Raw genomic sequence first — 15131 nt, 5'->3', positions numbered from 1 at the left:
GAAACCGAAAACTCGGTGGCCAGGTTACTTTTAATAAAACTTGAGAAAGGCTGCTTGAGGCTTTCGGGGAACGCGGGTGACGGAGCGAGGCGAGGAAGCGTGAGTGAGACAGCGACTGCCAAGGGACTCCCACTCCAGGGGAAGTCATTCTGCTCTGACCCCCCGCGGCAAGCTCCTCTGGAGAATTGCTTTCACTATGACCAGGCCGATGTGAACCATTAGTGCAACAAAATATTACCCTGATTAGGAGTGTCAGATTGAAATTCCAGTATGTGCCGCCCTTTGAAACGCCTTGTTCTGTAAAACATATGTGGGGAACGAGAAGTTCAGAGAGATACACTTCTGGGTGTTCTTCTCCAGTGGCAAAGAAAATACTGATGTGGGAACAGTGCTGATGAAGATGGTTTACTACTTTGGGGAGCAGCAGAGGTTTACCCAGAGCTCCCATCTGCACTTCCTCACTAAAGGAAGAAACTGCTGCTGGTTCTGAGCTTCCTGGTCCTCCTGTCAGGCTGCATTGAAATGCTTTCTAAAAAAGAAAGTGACTTTGATTCTGCAGCTCTTGGACTTGCTATGTTGAGATCCCAAGATATATAATCACTTTGTTGCTATTGTTGCTATAATTATTTCCTGCCAGGACAGTTCCTTTGTTGGAGCATGTGTTGTAATTGCTTTCAGGTAGGATGTTGTCTAAAAGGATGATTGGTTTTAAATTAATTCCTCTGTTACTGATGCATAATTGCATTTTCCCTCTTTCTTTTCCTCTTTCTCTCTTTCCCTCTTTCTCTTTCTCTCTTTCCCTCTTTCTCTTTCTCTCTGTCTCTCTTTCCCTCTGTCTGTCTTTCTCTCTTTTCCTCTATCTTCCCCTCTCAAACACATGTACCTCTCAAGGAAATATATGATGCTAATGTAATTTACAAAATTACTGTCTGTGATCAGCAAGTTTCACTATCAGTTTCCCAGAATTCACATGGGCAGTCAGCAAAGAGTTTCAGTCCTTGCCAACTTTCCTCTGCAATCAACCATGATGGGAATACATTTTTTTTTTTTGTAGTAGGACCCTCAAGATCTTAAGGTTTTCTGTCTGGTATTTCAGCTTTCTGGGGCATATTGGCACTCAAACACCTGTCTGTGAAGGTGAATGCTCATGTGAGCTGAGCTGCCTGTGGTTTGGGAACTGCAAGTTAACCCAGTGTAAGAAAAGCTGCATTACCCTTCGTTGCATCAGCTCATTTGCCTTGCTCCTGGGACAAGAGACAAAGCAGGCAGAGCTTGTATTGGAATTTCAGAGGAGCCAGTGCTCTGCAGTGATGTGCTTGGGAGAGTGGTGGAGTCACCAGCCCTGGTGGTATTTTAAAGCCATTGTTTAGTGGTGACTTGACAGTGCTGGGTTAGTGGTTGGACTTGATCTGAAGGGTCTTTCCCAACCTAAATGATTCTGTGATTAACAGTAACTGTGTGGAGTTTAATACTCTGGAAGGAGCACAGAAGTTGTCATACAGAGTTTGGAGAACAAGTCTTATGAGGAGTGGCTGAAGAACCTGGGGTTGTTTAGTCTGGAGAGGAGGAGGCTGAGGGGAGACCTATTTGATCTCTACAACTCCCTGAAAGGAGGTTGAAGCTAGATGGGGGTTGGCCTCTTCTTTCTAGTACCAAGTGATAGGCCAAGAATAAATGGCCTATCCAAGTTGCACCAGGGGAGGTTTAGGTTGGACATTAGGAAAAATTTCTTTGCTATAAGAGTGGTCAGATGCCAGAACAGGCTGCCCAGGGAGGTGGTAGAGTCACCATCCCTGAAGGTGTTCAAGAAACATGTGGCCATGGCACTCTGGGACATGATTTAGTGGCCAAGGTGGTGTTGGGTTGAAGGTTAAACTCGATCTTAGAGGTCTTTTCCAACCCAAAACATTCTATGATTGTATATTTCAAACAGGTCATTGTTATAGGAAAACTTGTCTAAATAAATATCCCAAGGACAATTTAAAAATGCATTCCAGCTTGGGTGAGGGTTAGTATTCCACCTCTGTCTCCTATGTGGATTCAATTTTTAATGACTAATGAAAGAATTCAGAATTTTAAATGCAAGATGAATAGCATTACAGCTATAAGCGTTAGTATCCTTCAAAAGGAGAGAGGAATAAACCACCCAATGCTCAGGCTTGGAAAGTTTGTATTTCAAATACATGGCAAAATCCAGCTGTGCAGGATAAAACAGAGAAGGGAGAAGGCTTTCAAATCAGAGTGTTCAACCTGTGGCACGCGCAGAGAGAAATGCATGCGGACAGCTTCCTCCCCCAAGTTTCAAAGGGAGATACCTGAACTGGCTGGAGGGAAACTGGACAGCACTGCCCTTCGTAGTCATCCTGCAGTCCTTGTGAACTGCTTGTGGCCCGGAGCAGGCATTGCTCCTGTGCCTCTGCAGGGCTGCAGTTGAGGAAGGGAGAGCAGCAGGGGAGCTGCGTTTATCTCCATGACGTGGGGGGACAGGGGAAGTTCATGGAAGTCATGGTTTAGGCTCTTCTTTCTCTTCTACCTCTACCTTCCCCTCCCTCTTGCCAAGATACAGCCAGGAAAGGCAGATGACTAGGTATGAGTCCTCACCCCTCTGGGCATGGACTGTCCTGCCAAGTGCCACTTTACCTGGTTACCCTGGAAGTATCACTGAGCTTCATGAGTTCTCCAGGTCTTGCCAAACCCCAATTTGCTCGTAAGTAACAAGTTTTTTTCATCACCTCCCTGTATTTTCTTCTACAAAGTACCCTTTTTCAGCTGAATAGCCAGCTGTTAGAACAGTGCTGGTACTCAAGGCCTTCCTCCTTTGCCCTCAGAGTATCTTCTGTACTAGCAGTCAGGGGGGGCCTGACATCTTCTAGCTTATGGCTGGCTACCACCGGGGGTTTTAGCAGGACTCCAGCTCGGGACTGTATCCTTTGTACACCTTCAGCTGGACAGCTTCTGCCTTGAAGGTTTGGTTGTGGCGTTTTGACCTTGCATACTACCAGCTCTTGGGCTGAATGGTTGGGCTGTGTCTTCTTAAGTGGAGGGGACTTGCATGATCTACCCAAGGGCCCCTTCCTCCATTGCCTTCTTTGTTGGCAAGAACAGGGTAGCAGCATTTCAGAAGGCTTTGCAAATAGCAGTCTGGGGGCCTGGCAGAGAGCAGACCGGCATGGTGAGTCAGTACTGCCCCAGCCCTGAGCTCTGCTGGTTGTGTGGTCTGTGCTGATGCTCACAAAACTGCAAATGGCTCCTGTCATGGACCATCTGCCTCAAAGGACATTGTGTCCTCCGATGACCTGAGCCTCGAGTTGTTGGGGGGAAAAAATGGTTGAGGTGTGCTGCTAACAAGACAAAATAGTTAAAAGGCTTGGGAAGGGCAAGGAGTGGCAAGGTGCCCATGGGCCAGAAGTGTTTGCAGCTCACTTTGCTGTCTTTGGGCCCCAAACTGCTTTGGAATGTAGAAGAAAGACCAGGAAAACAAAAGGGAGAATTGTAGCCCTCTGCTTCTTTTTTTCTTTACTTTTCTTGAACTTATTTTTTTTTGTCATTTCTGTGTCTGTCCTTGTGGTTATCATTCTATCCCTGGATGTTGAAGGACAATTAGCAGACTGTCTGCTTCTCTTCTGGAGGGACAAAAAAATCACAGACTCATGGAATGGTTTCAGTGTGAAGGGACCTTAAAGAGCATCTAGTTCCAACTCCCCTGCCATGGGTAGGGATGCCTCCTACTAGACCAGGTTGATCAGATGCCAACCTGGGGACAACACTTCCAGGATCAGAGCCTCCAAAGTTCTCTGGGCAACCTGATCCAGTGCTTTGCTGCTCTTGTGGGGAAGAATTGCTTCCCAATGTCTCATCTGAATCCATCTTCTTCCAGTTTAAAGCCATTAGCCCTCATACTATCACTCCATGCCTTTGTCAAAAGTCTCTCCCCAGCCCCCTTCAGGTACTTCAGCCCCCTCCCAGAGCCTTCTCTTCTCCAGGCTGAACAACACCAACTCTCGCAGCCTGTCTTCATATCAGAGGTACTCCAGCCCTCAGATCATCTTTACAGCTCTCCTTTGGACCTGCTCTAGCAGTTCCATGTCCTTCTCGTGTTGGGGCTGCCAGAGCTGGACACAGGACTCCAAGTAGGATCTCATGAGAGCAGAGCAGAGGGACAGAATCACCTCCCATGACCCGCTGCCCACACTGCTTTGGATGCAGCACAGGATGCTGGGGATCATTCCTTGTTACCTTAGGATCTGCTCGAGGAAGCTCTTGAAAAAGCTCTCCTGATGCCACTGCTGCTGGTTACTCTTCACTGGCACATCAGCAGCCTCTGGTCTGTGTTTCTCTGTTTTATGCTTTTAGTGGGGCTGAACCTCTGCGGTGTCAGCAAGAAGAGGATGCCTGGAGCCTGCCATAATTTGCAGCAGAAAGCTGGTGCAAGGCATGGCCACCCTATAAAGTTTCCTTTGCACCTGATTTGGGGGAGAGCACAGGTTCTTTGTTTCTGTTTGCAGCTCACTTGTCTTCACTTGGATGTTTTGCCCTGTCCTTGGCAGGTTTTCCAGAGCCTACAGCTTATCTGGGTGATAGTGGGGAAGTGCTCAGAGAGCACAACCAGTGCTGTGCAGCTGGCCAGGGCTGTGTGGGAAGAGGCAGGCAGGCAGGCAGCGTGGGGACACCTGTGGGTGGGAGGGAGAGAGGTGATGTGAGTGTCCTAAAACTGCTGTGGGGTGGTACAGAGTCTGGTCTCACAGCATGGTGGGGGCTGGAAGGGACCTCTGGGGACCGTCTAGTCCTACCCCTCTGCTAAAGCAGGTTTCTCTAGATCAAGCTGCCCAGAATTCTGTCCAGGAGGGTTTTGAATGTCTCCAGAGAAGAAATTACAGAATTGTTTCAATTGGAAAAGACCTCCAAGATCGAGTCCAACTGTCCACCTAACACCACCATGGCCACTAAACCATGTCCCATAGTGCCATGGCCACAGGCTTCTTGAACACCTCCAGGGATGGGGACTCCACCACCTCCCTGGGCAGCCTATTCCAATCCCTAACCACTCTTGCAAGAAAGAAATTGTTCCTAACCCTCCCCTGGCACAATTTCAGTCCATCTCCTATCATTGTATCACCTGATACTAGGGAGAAGAGCCCAACCCCCACCTCACTGCAACCTCCTTCCAAGGATCTGTAGAGAGCAATGAGGTCTCCCTCAGCCTCCTCTTCTCCACACTAAACACCCCCAGCAACCTCAGCTGCTCCTCCCCAGCTCTGTTCTCCAGACCCTTCCCCAGCTTTGTTGCCCTTCTCTGGACCTGTTCCAGCCCCTCAGTGTCCTTCTTGGAGTGAGGGTCCCAAAATTGAACCTAGGACTCAAGGTGTGGCCTCACCAGTGCTGAGTCCAGGGGCACAATCTCTGCTCTGCTCCTGCTGGCCACACTGTTGCTGATCCAGGCCAGGATGCTGCTGGCCTTGGAGTTCAGCACCCTCACAGCAAAGCTTTTCCTTATGGTTTAAGTGAGATCTCCTGTATCTCATAGAAGCATAGAATGCTTTGGGTTGAGAAGCACCTTTATAGGTCACCAAGTCCAATGCCTGTCTCATTGGGCTTCTCCTAATTTTGTATAGAACCTGAGGTAACCTGAAGAGGTAAGGGCTGGTAAACCTCTGGATGCTGCTGCCACTGCCTTCTGCTTTTGAAACTAGCCTAATACCTCTCAAGTGCAGTGCTCTGAATCTTCCTCTTGATGTTCTAGTTGTTGTTTCTTGAACCACATGAATCTGATATTCTCATGCTTCCACCTGGCCCTTCACTTGGAGCAGGAGGTAGAGCTGACTTTGCAATACTTCATTTCTATTATGTTTGGTTAAGGTGAGGCTATCCAAAGATTTATTGCTTTAACAAGACAAAAACCCTACAGATTCTGGATGTTGATAATATCATGAAGTCTGAGCATAATATTTGTGCTGTAGGATAGCCCATAAGTGCAGGATAGTAGAGTAAAGGGCTAGATAATACATGGTTGCAACCTTTTGTATCCCAGTAGTAACCTCAGTTTAGCAGGATGGATTCTTTGCAAGCTTCTCTCTTCACATTAGGCAACAGTAGTCAACTTTTGTTTTTGTTCTGAGGAGGGCCAGCAAAGCTTTGGCAAGTTTGTGGAACTAAATCAGACTTGAAAAATAGTGAATAAATGTCTTCTGCTGTAAGCAGTAGAATTTTCAGCTGCTTCACAGAGACTTGATTTTGCTTTCATGACTGAATGTCTCTAGCAAAACAATGCCTACATAGCATTAAATACACAGTCCTCTGGGAATTCAGATTTAAATCTTGGCAGCAGATATAAAGCTAACTTCTAGATTTATGGTTTTCACACACACACACACACACACACACACACACACACACACACACACACACACAAAAGAAAAAAAACAACCAACCAACGAAACAAACAAAAAAAACCCCCAAACCAGATGCACTCTGAATGCTGAAGTACTGAAATATAAAATATTGAAAGGGGTCTACAAGAAAGCTCAGGGAAGGGCTTTTTAAAAGTGCTTGTAATGATGAGGGGCAATGGATTGAAGCTGGAAGGGGGAGATTTAGAGTGGAGATTAGGAAGAAATTCTTTCCAGTGTGAGTGATGAGACACTGGAACAGGTTGCCCAGGGAGGTTGTGGATGTCCCCTCCCTGGAGGTGTTCAAGCCCAGGTTGGATGAGGCCTTGAGCAAGCTGGCATAGTAGAAGGTTGTCTCTGCCCATGGCAGGGGGGTTGGAACTGGATGATCTTTAAGATCTCCTTCAACCTAAACCATTCTATGAATCTATGAAAAGCTGATGGGCAATGATCCCAGTTGCTGAGAGATGTGGCCAAAGGACAAGAGCTGGATGTTCCCAAGATATCAAGTAAGACTCAAGGCTCTGCCTTGTGGAATGCAGTGTTGTCTGGGAATCCTGTATGCCTACCCACAATAAACCCAAAGCCTCTTGAGAGTCAAGTGTAATAAATACACTCTGGATTCAAACAGAATTATAGAATCATAGAATCATAGAATCAACCAGGTTGGAAGAGACTTCCAAGGTTCTCCAGTCCAACCTATCACCCAGCCCTACCCAATCAACCAGTAATGGCACTAAGTGCCTCATCCAGGCTCCTCTTGAACATGTCCAGGAATGGTGACTCCACCACCTCCCTGGGCAGCACATTCCAATGCCAAATCACTCTCTCTGTCAAGAACTTCCTCCTAATATTCCTCCCCTGGCACAACTCAAGACTGTGTCCCCTCATTCTACTGCTGGTTGCCTGGGAGAAGAGCCCAACCCCCACCTGGCTACAGCCTCCGTTCAGGTAGTTGTAGACAGCAATGAGGTCCCCCCTGAGCCTCTTCTCCAGGCTAAACACCCCCAGAAACAGTGGTGCCATCTTGGAACTATGCCCAGGAAACCTCCATGACCTGTCAGCTATTTCCAGTGCCTCCAAGAATCAGTGTGAGGTCCAGATTTCCTTTAGGTGGCTGGTCTGGACATCTGTTGTTTGCTAGAAATAAAAGGGTACATTGCCTCACAACTGGGACACGTACAGGAGTTCCACTCTGCCTGTGCAGTTGTGTGGGCATAAAGTTAGTCTCAAGTAATGAAGGTCAACTGTGCGTGCAGTCAGGAGCTCTTTGCTCTAAGAGGTGGGCTTGTGCTGTCTGAGAAGACATCAGCACTATAGGGCCCCACTGGTAGTCTGTTGGATGGAGATCTCCATCTGGGCACCAGAATGGCATTGGTGAGCAGCTAGTCTCCAACAGTTGGAATAAGACTTACTGATTAAGCAGTGTGTGAAGCTTGGCTTCAGATTTTTGCATCTTTGTGCCCAGTTCCTGGAGGGAGGTGGTGGGGATGTTGTTTAGACTCTGAAAAGTGTGTGGTGTCCATTATTCCAGAGTGTTTGCAATAACACCTTATCAGACTGCTCTGTGCTGCCTAGAGAAGATAGCTTCATCCCCTTCCTGGCTCTCTGTGCTTTATCAAGCTGTGTCTGCACTGGGCATCTCAGGAGCTCCTGCCCACTGGTAGCACATAGCCTTGGTAGAGAAAGGTTGGAGCTACTGGAGACAGAAAGGTTCACCAGGACTGGCTCTTGAGGATGTCCTGTTGAGGAGGTGGTGGAAGCCCCATCCCTGGATGTTTTTAAGGCCAGGCTGGATGTGGCTCTGGGCAACCTGATCTAGTGTGAGTTGTCCCTGCCCATGGCAGAGGGGCTGGAACTGGATGATCCTTGGGGTCCCTTCCAACCCTGACAGTTCTGTGATTCTGTGGCATGTCCCTCGAGCTGTTAGTGTGACAGAGTTGTGTGAGAGTGGTGATGGGGCCTTGACTGACCTGGTCTCATAGGAGGTGTCCCTGCCTGTGTCAGGGGGGTTGGACCGAGATGATCTTTATGGTTCCTTCCAACTTGAACCATTCTACGATGCTATGATTAAAAAACCTCCTCACAGCAACCCAGGCCACCAGGAAAACATGCATGCCAGTGAAGCAGTGCTGTCAGCTGGACAGTGATGTCTGCCAGTAAGGCTAATCCCTGGCTTTGAAAAGGTGAGATGTGATCAGGCATCCAAGGCTGATGTTGTAAGCCAGAGTGTACAAGAACTTGCAGTGAGGTGTTTGTGGAGTTGGCAAAGATTCAACCAACCTCTGTAGAGAACTTGTGGGTGTAGCATTGTGTTGTACTGGGCTGGCTCTGCTCTGTTATAGCATGCAAATATCTTGGGATAATCATAGAAATACAGAATATTAGTGGTTGGAATGGACCTCTGGAGCTCATCAAGTCCAACCCCCATGCCAAAGCAGGCTCACCTAGGGCATGTCACACGAGAACACATCCAGATGGGTCTTGAAAATCTCCAGACAGGGAGATTCCACAGCTTCTCTGGGCAGCCTGCTCCAGGGCTCCAGCACCCTTAAGGCAAGATTTTCCTCATGTAGAGGTGGAACCTCCTGGGTTCCAGTTTGTGTCCATTGCCTCTTGTGTTTCATAGGCAGAGATGTGGTGCTGAGGGAAGTGGTTTAGCACCAGACTGTTTCTGGTGTGCAGTATGATTCAGAGAAGTAGAACTTGTGCTTCTGACAGTTTGGCTTAAAAAACAAATGTAACAAGCAGTGACAAAATATCCACATAGATGAAAACAAAACATTTGATGCATCCCAAATCTCTAAAGCAAGTAGATAAAGAATTTATATGTGCCTTCTGAAAGAGTAGAGCCAGCAATGGCATCTTAAAGCAAGCTTAGGAAAGGCTAAAACCTGTAGTAGCAACAATTCTGTCACTCTGAATGTAGACCTAGGCCAGAGAGAAATGCTGTGGCTATCAAAATGTGATGTGAACAAGGAAAGAAATGTCCTCTTGCCTGATCATCAGTTAATTATGAATCACTAAGATGGCATGAAATAAAATTAGAAATCTGATGTTTTCCATGATTCCAAGTTTTCATTCATTAAGTTAAAAGATCCATCTGTACCTAAATATGATTACAGTGAAGACTTCAGTGGAGGAGGTGAAAACTGATGGAGCAACAGATGGAGTAGCAGTGTTTGGATATACAACTGCCTCATGCATCTGGTCCACTCTGCCACTCTGCTCTGGTGAGATGTCACCTGCAGTACTGTGTCCAGCTATGGGACCCCCAACACAAGAGATACAAGGATCTGCTGGAGCAGGTCCAGAGGAGGCCACCAAGATTATCATAGGACTGGAGCACCTCTCCTATGGGGACAGGCTGAAAGAACTGGGGCTGTTCAGCCTGGAGAAGAGAAGGCTCTAGGGAGACCTTAGAGCTACATTTCAGTATCTGAAAGGGACCTGCAGGAAGGCTGGGGAGGGACTGTTTAGAGGAGCCTGTGGTGATAAGACAAGGGGCAATGGTTTGAAACTGGAGCCCAGGGGATTGAGGTTGGACATCAGGAGAAAGATCTTCAAATAAGGCTGGTGAAATACTGGAACAGGATATCCAGAGATGTGCTTGAGGCCCCATCCCTGGAGACATTCAAGATCAGACTGGATGTGGCCCTGGGCAGCCTGATCTAGTTGGAGGTGTCCCTGCTGACTGCAGGGGGGTTGGACAAGATGACCTTTGAGGGTGCCTTCCAACCCAGTGTAGGCTGTGAATCTGTGAAGGCTGCTTGGGAAAGGAGGGAATCATCTAGATGCTGCTCTTGCAGTCCCAGTTTGGCTGTGCTCCTAAGTGGCAATATGTTGGTGTTGGTGTTACAGAGTTTTATACCAAGTTTTGTGTTGTCATTTTAGATGGAGAGGTTGAAAAGCTGTTCAAAATGTGATTTTAGCTTGATTTCCCCACCCCCCTTTCCTTTGTTTTCCTTTTTTTAAAATGTCTTTTTCTTTCTGTCTGTCCTTTTTTTTTTTTTTTGTTGCCTTTTCCATTGGGTTATTCCCCAATTTAGCTGCAAGCCTCTTTCATTAAAACAATGCATTTTAATGCTCTGGGACAGACTTTTGACAAAGGGACAACTTCTTATGGCTTTCACTGGAGATCCCTGCCCTCTGATTGAGGGGGGTTGGTCTTGCTCACCTCCACAGGTGAGCTACAGCTGGAATCAATCAGGCTCCAGTTCCCATTGCAGGTTTTCTCTAAACCACATCTTCACCTGGAGGGGTGTGCCTAAGAAAGTGAAAATGTGGAGAGGCAGCCAAGTGTGACCATGGTTAGGAATTTCTCAGGTTGATGAGGTGCTGTGTGGCTCTGTCTGTCATTTTCCTGTCCAAAATACCTTTTTGACTCAAGAGATCATAGAATCATTTTGGTTGTAAAAGATCATCGAGTCCAACCCTCTCTCCGAACTCTGCCAAGGCTGGTGCTAAACCATGACAAGCTTGCAGTTGCTTTGCAGCTTGTACCATTTATACACACTGGTTTTTTGTGTGGCTGGCTGGTCTGGTGTTTCTCTTGACTTCAGGGGTAGCTTTCTGTCATAAAATGCAGAGCAGAGCTGCTGCACACTTAGATTTGGCATTTCTTAGCAGCTGTTCCTCAGAGTGAGAAACTAAATATTACATTATCTTATCAGTGTGGTCTAGTTATTCTTTTTTTCCCTCCAGAAGCATGGGAAAGCCACATTGCCTGATTTCTAACAGTCTGGCTGTTTTTCTCCAACAGGAACTATTCTTATCAGAAGCAATAATGGCCAGCTAATGCTGCTGTCTCAACAAGCAGTAGCACAGGCTCAGGACCAGCCACAAAATAACCCAAGTGTGAGACCATCTGTACCGACCAGCACACCTGCAGTCAGAATATATGCTGTGCAGGTAACTTCTCCCAGAGCTTCAGTTCCAGGTAGTTGTTGGGTTTGTGGCTGCAGCAGGCTTTGCAGATAGGTTATGGAAGGGTAATTAAGCATTTGAGTGCTTTCTGAATCATAGAGTCAGAGGATACACTGGGTTGGAAGGGGCCTCTAAAGGTCATCTTGACCAACCCTGCTGCCATGAGCAGGGACATCCCCAACTAGATCAGGTTGCTCAGAGCCCCATCAAGCCTGACCTGTGTCTCCATGGATGGGGCCTCCACCACCTCCCTGGGCAACCTGTTCCAGTGTTCCACCACCCTCACAGTCACAGCTTCTTCCTCATGTCCACTCTACATCTACCCTGCTCTAGTGTCAAAACATTGGCCCATGTCCTACTAGTGCAAGCCTTTGTAAAAAATCCCTCCCAAGCTTTCTTGTAGGCCCCCTTCAGGCACTGGAAGGCTGCTCTGAGGTCTTCCCAGAGTCTTTTTATCTCCAGGCTGAACAACCCCAGCTCTCTCAGGCTGTCTTTGTAGGAGAGATGCTGCAGCCTTTTGACCATTTTTGTGTCCTTCTTGTACTGAGGGCCCTGTAGCTGGACACAGCACTGCAGGTGAGGTCTCACCAGAGCAGAGCAGAGGGGCAGGAGCACCTGTCTCCTTCTGCTGGCCCAGGATGGCTTTTGATGCAGCCCAGGATGCCACTGGCCTCTGGGCACAAGTGTTCATTGTTGGCTCACATCCAGCTTTTTGTCCACCAGCACCCCAAGTCCTGTTCACAGGGCTGCTCTCTATCACAACATCCTCCAGCCTGGATTGATAATGGGGATTGCCCCAACCCAAGTGCAGGCAGGACCTTGCACTTGGCCTTGTGGAAGCTCCTGAGGTTCACCTGGGTCCACTTCTCCAGCTTGTCCAGCCTGGTGGTGTTTGGTTTTGCACACAGGCTGTGTGCTTTGCTTTGTCAGTCTGAGAACACCTGCTGGCTGGTACAGATGGAACAGTGCAAATGAAGGAATTCCTCTGATGGTGTAAAGGGTTTGAAGGAAAAAAAAAACAACACACCAAACTAAACAACCCAAACCCAAAGCCTCTATCAAAATTACTGCTAGTAACTGCAATGTCGTGATCCTCTGGTGGGGTACTGCTCTGAGGCTGAGTGAAGCTGAGGGCCTTTACCATGTTCCCAGGATGTTCCTCCTTCCCTGAGCTCTGCTGGCTTTTTGCTTCCATCTCTTGTAATGTGGTCAGCATGCAGGAGGAAGGGCAGGTACAAAAAAAGCAACCATCTGCCAGTTTCTTGCCAAATGCTCATCCTTTAACTGTTTTATTCTGATTAGGACCTACAAGAAAAGCTGTGGAGGGACTTTTTACAAGGGTTGTAGTGATAGGATGAGGGAGAATGGCTTGAAGCTGGAAGAGGGGAGATTCAGACTGGAGATTAGGAAGAAATTCTTTGGAGTGAGGGTGGTGAGACACTGGAACAGGTTGCCCAGGGAGGCTGTGGATGCCTCCTCCCTGGAGGTGTTGAAGGCCAGGTTGGATGAGGCCTTGAGCAAGCTGGGCTGGGGGAAGGTGTCCCTAGAGCCCATGGCTGCGAGGTTGGAACTGAATGATCTTTAAGATCCCTTCCAACACAACCATTCTCTGATCCTATGACTGGGTGTCATGTCTAAATGTCTCTGCATCCATTCTACCAATTTAATAACTGGGGGGTGAACAGCTTTGTAGAGCAGTGTTTAAACTGCCTGGGCTGTGAGAGTGATGCCTGTTGTGGGTGACCTGGTTTATATCAGACACGAGCAAGCACCAACCTCAGTGTCTGCTTTGTCACTGACTTGTCTGACAGCTGCTCTCTGCACATGTCTTCTTCTTCTTTTTTTCAAGAGCTCTGGCACCCAGTTACTAAAGAAAGTAACAGCTACTCCTGGGAAACCATCATTTCCAGCAACAAATGCTGTGGCTTCTCCTGTTCAGCCACCTGCTGCAGTACAGGTAGGTGGCAAGCTTTATAGAGTGGTGAGGTAAGTGCCAGAGGGAGCTGAAGGAAAAACAGATACATTCCTCTTACTTCTAACTCTAACCTGGTTTGCACTGAGCTGGTAACTTTTGTCCTCATGATAAATTCTTTCCTGAATGTTCTGTTTTAAATGCATCGTTTAAACATGCTTCTGCCAGTGTGTGTCATCAACTCATCCTCTCTCACTACAGCAGAAAGTGCATGAACAGTGGATTAAAAAAAAGTGGTTCAGAGAGCCATTTCCAGTGCTTTTGCACCCAGTGACACAGCTCCTTCAAGCTCTAGCTTAGGCTCTTCTGGAAGATAGAAACTTCCTAATGTTTTCTCCTGTTGGGGTTCCCAGGGGCGTTGGAACTGGATGTATTTGGAGGTCCCTTCCAACCCTGACAGTTCAGTGGTTCTGTGAATTATTACCTGGGACATTTCTGAGAGGAAGATGGGCTGTCTGCGCTAGTGAGGCTGGTTTGCAGGTTTAGGTTTTTTTCCCCCTCATTAAAAGCTGAAGGAAGGTCATAGCTGTAGACCTTTGTTCTCCAGCTGAATTTGGTACCCAGGATCCACAGATACAACTGGAAGCAAACACTAGTTGGAAATGCCTTACTATTTCTGGGTAGTGTTTTTGTCTTATTTCCAAAGTCTCTTTTTTTTTTTTTCTGAAGAAAAACTTTGTTGGACTCTTGTGAGGAGGCACTTGCTACCTGTAGAGTATAAAACTTCTCCTAGGTATATTTTTGCCCTCTGCTTTTGAGGACCAGAGTCATGGATGAGCACATGTGATGAAAGGTAAGACTTCTGCAGCTAAAATATTCTGTTCCCTTCATCAGCTGAAGGAGAAATCAGGAAGCAGTCTGACTTGTACACACCTTTTGTGACCAAGAGCTTGAAGGAGACAGGGCTATAGTGGTTGACCAAGCAGTCAGTAATTGAGCAGCATCAGTCATTAAAAAACTAGACTGGTTGTATGCTCTTGACCTTGAGGGTGCTTGAAGGACTGGGGATATGTTTGCTGACAGTGGTAACCAACAGTCTGACTTACAAATGTGCCCTCCTGTGCCCTCCTGCTGTTCTTCTGTATCAGCAACTGAAATTAATCACAGCTCTGTCTCTGATCTTTCTTTCTCTTCTTTCTCACTACAGATGCATAGTGTTGGGGCTAGAGGGGAAAACCTGGAGGCCTTTCTTAGTGCATTTCCTGTTCTGCTTAGGATGGACCCAACATACACTTTGTGTCAAAGAGCAGCCCTGGATATTCTTTCCCCACTCTTATTTTGGGGCACTAGCTTGCCACCCTTGTGCTTGTGATACCTGCATAGAGATCCAGAGCCTGTTAAAGCAATTGTCATCTACTGCCCTTGGCCTGCTGGAGGAGGGGAAGGTGAAGATTTCTTCCATCTGATGAATGGAGCTGCCTGCATCCTCACACTTAGGTGGCTAAGCACTGAGATTCATCATGCTATTCACTCTTCCTTTTTTTAACTTCCATCTGCCTTTGACTTGGTTCTTCTGTTACTTTCTTAGCTGAGTTTTGCTGTGCTCAGTTTAACTTGTGTTCTCCTGAGATATTTAAGGAGGTAGACATGGAAGGGTTTTTTGTAAGCCATATTTTTTTTTTGCCATTGTAGAAACTTGAAAGCTTCTAACAAGCCACAGGGCTGGATTTAAACAGCAAGAAGGATGACTCTAGGAGAAATTAATAGTGCTGCTGTGTTTGGAGTGGCTTCCTTGGAGCCCCTCTCGTGCAGAGAATTGCAAAGCCCTCTGTAGAAGCTTCTCATACATTAAAGACTAAATAGCTGCAGTGTGGATACATCCTGCCATGACAGGGCCACTTCACTCC

General features: G+C 47.2%; 1 protein-coding gene across 1 annotated transcript in view; it reads left to right on the top strand.

Moving 5' to 3' along the window:
* TAF4B (TATA-box binding protein associated factor 4b) overlaps window positions 1-15131 on the top strand; it is an 82423-nt gene that overhangs the window by 674 nt on the left and 66618 nt on the right. Inside the window, exons 2-3 of the mRNA XM_054394715.1 lie at window positions 11149-11297; window positions 13162-13269. Of these exons, the coding sequence (XP_054250690.1) occupies window positions 11149-11297; window positions 13162-13269 (257 nt within the window). The remainder of the gene's footprint in view (window positions 1-11148; window positions 11298-13161; window positions 13270-15131) is intronic.

The sequence above is a fragment of the Indicator indicator genome, chromosome 31 (genome assembly GCF_027791375.1).
Source record: "Indicator indicator isolate 239-I01 chromosome 31, UM_Iind_1.1, whole genome shotgun sequence".
Lineage (NCBI taxonomy): Eukaryota > Metazoa > Chordata > Aves > Piciformes > Indicatoridae > Indicator > Indicator indicator.
Note: the sequence above shows the minus strand (reverse complement) of the source record. Positions and strands in the feature narration are given on the sequence as shown.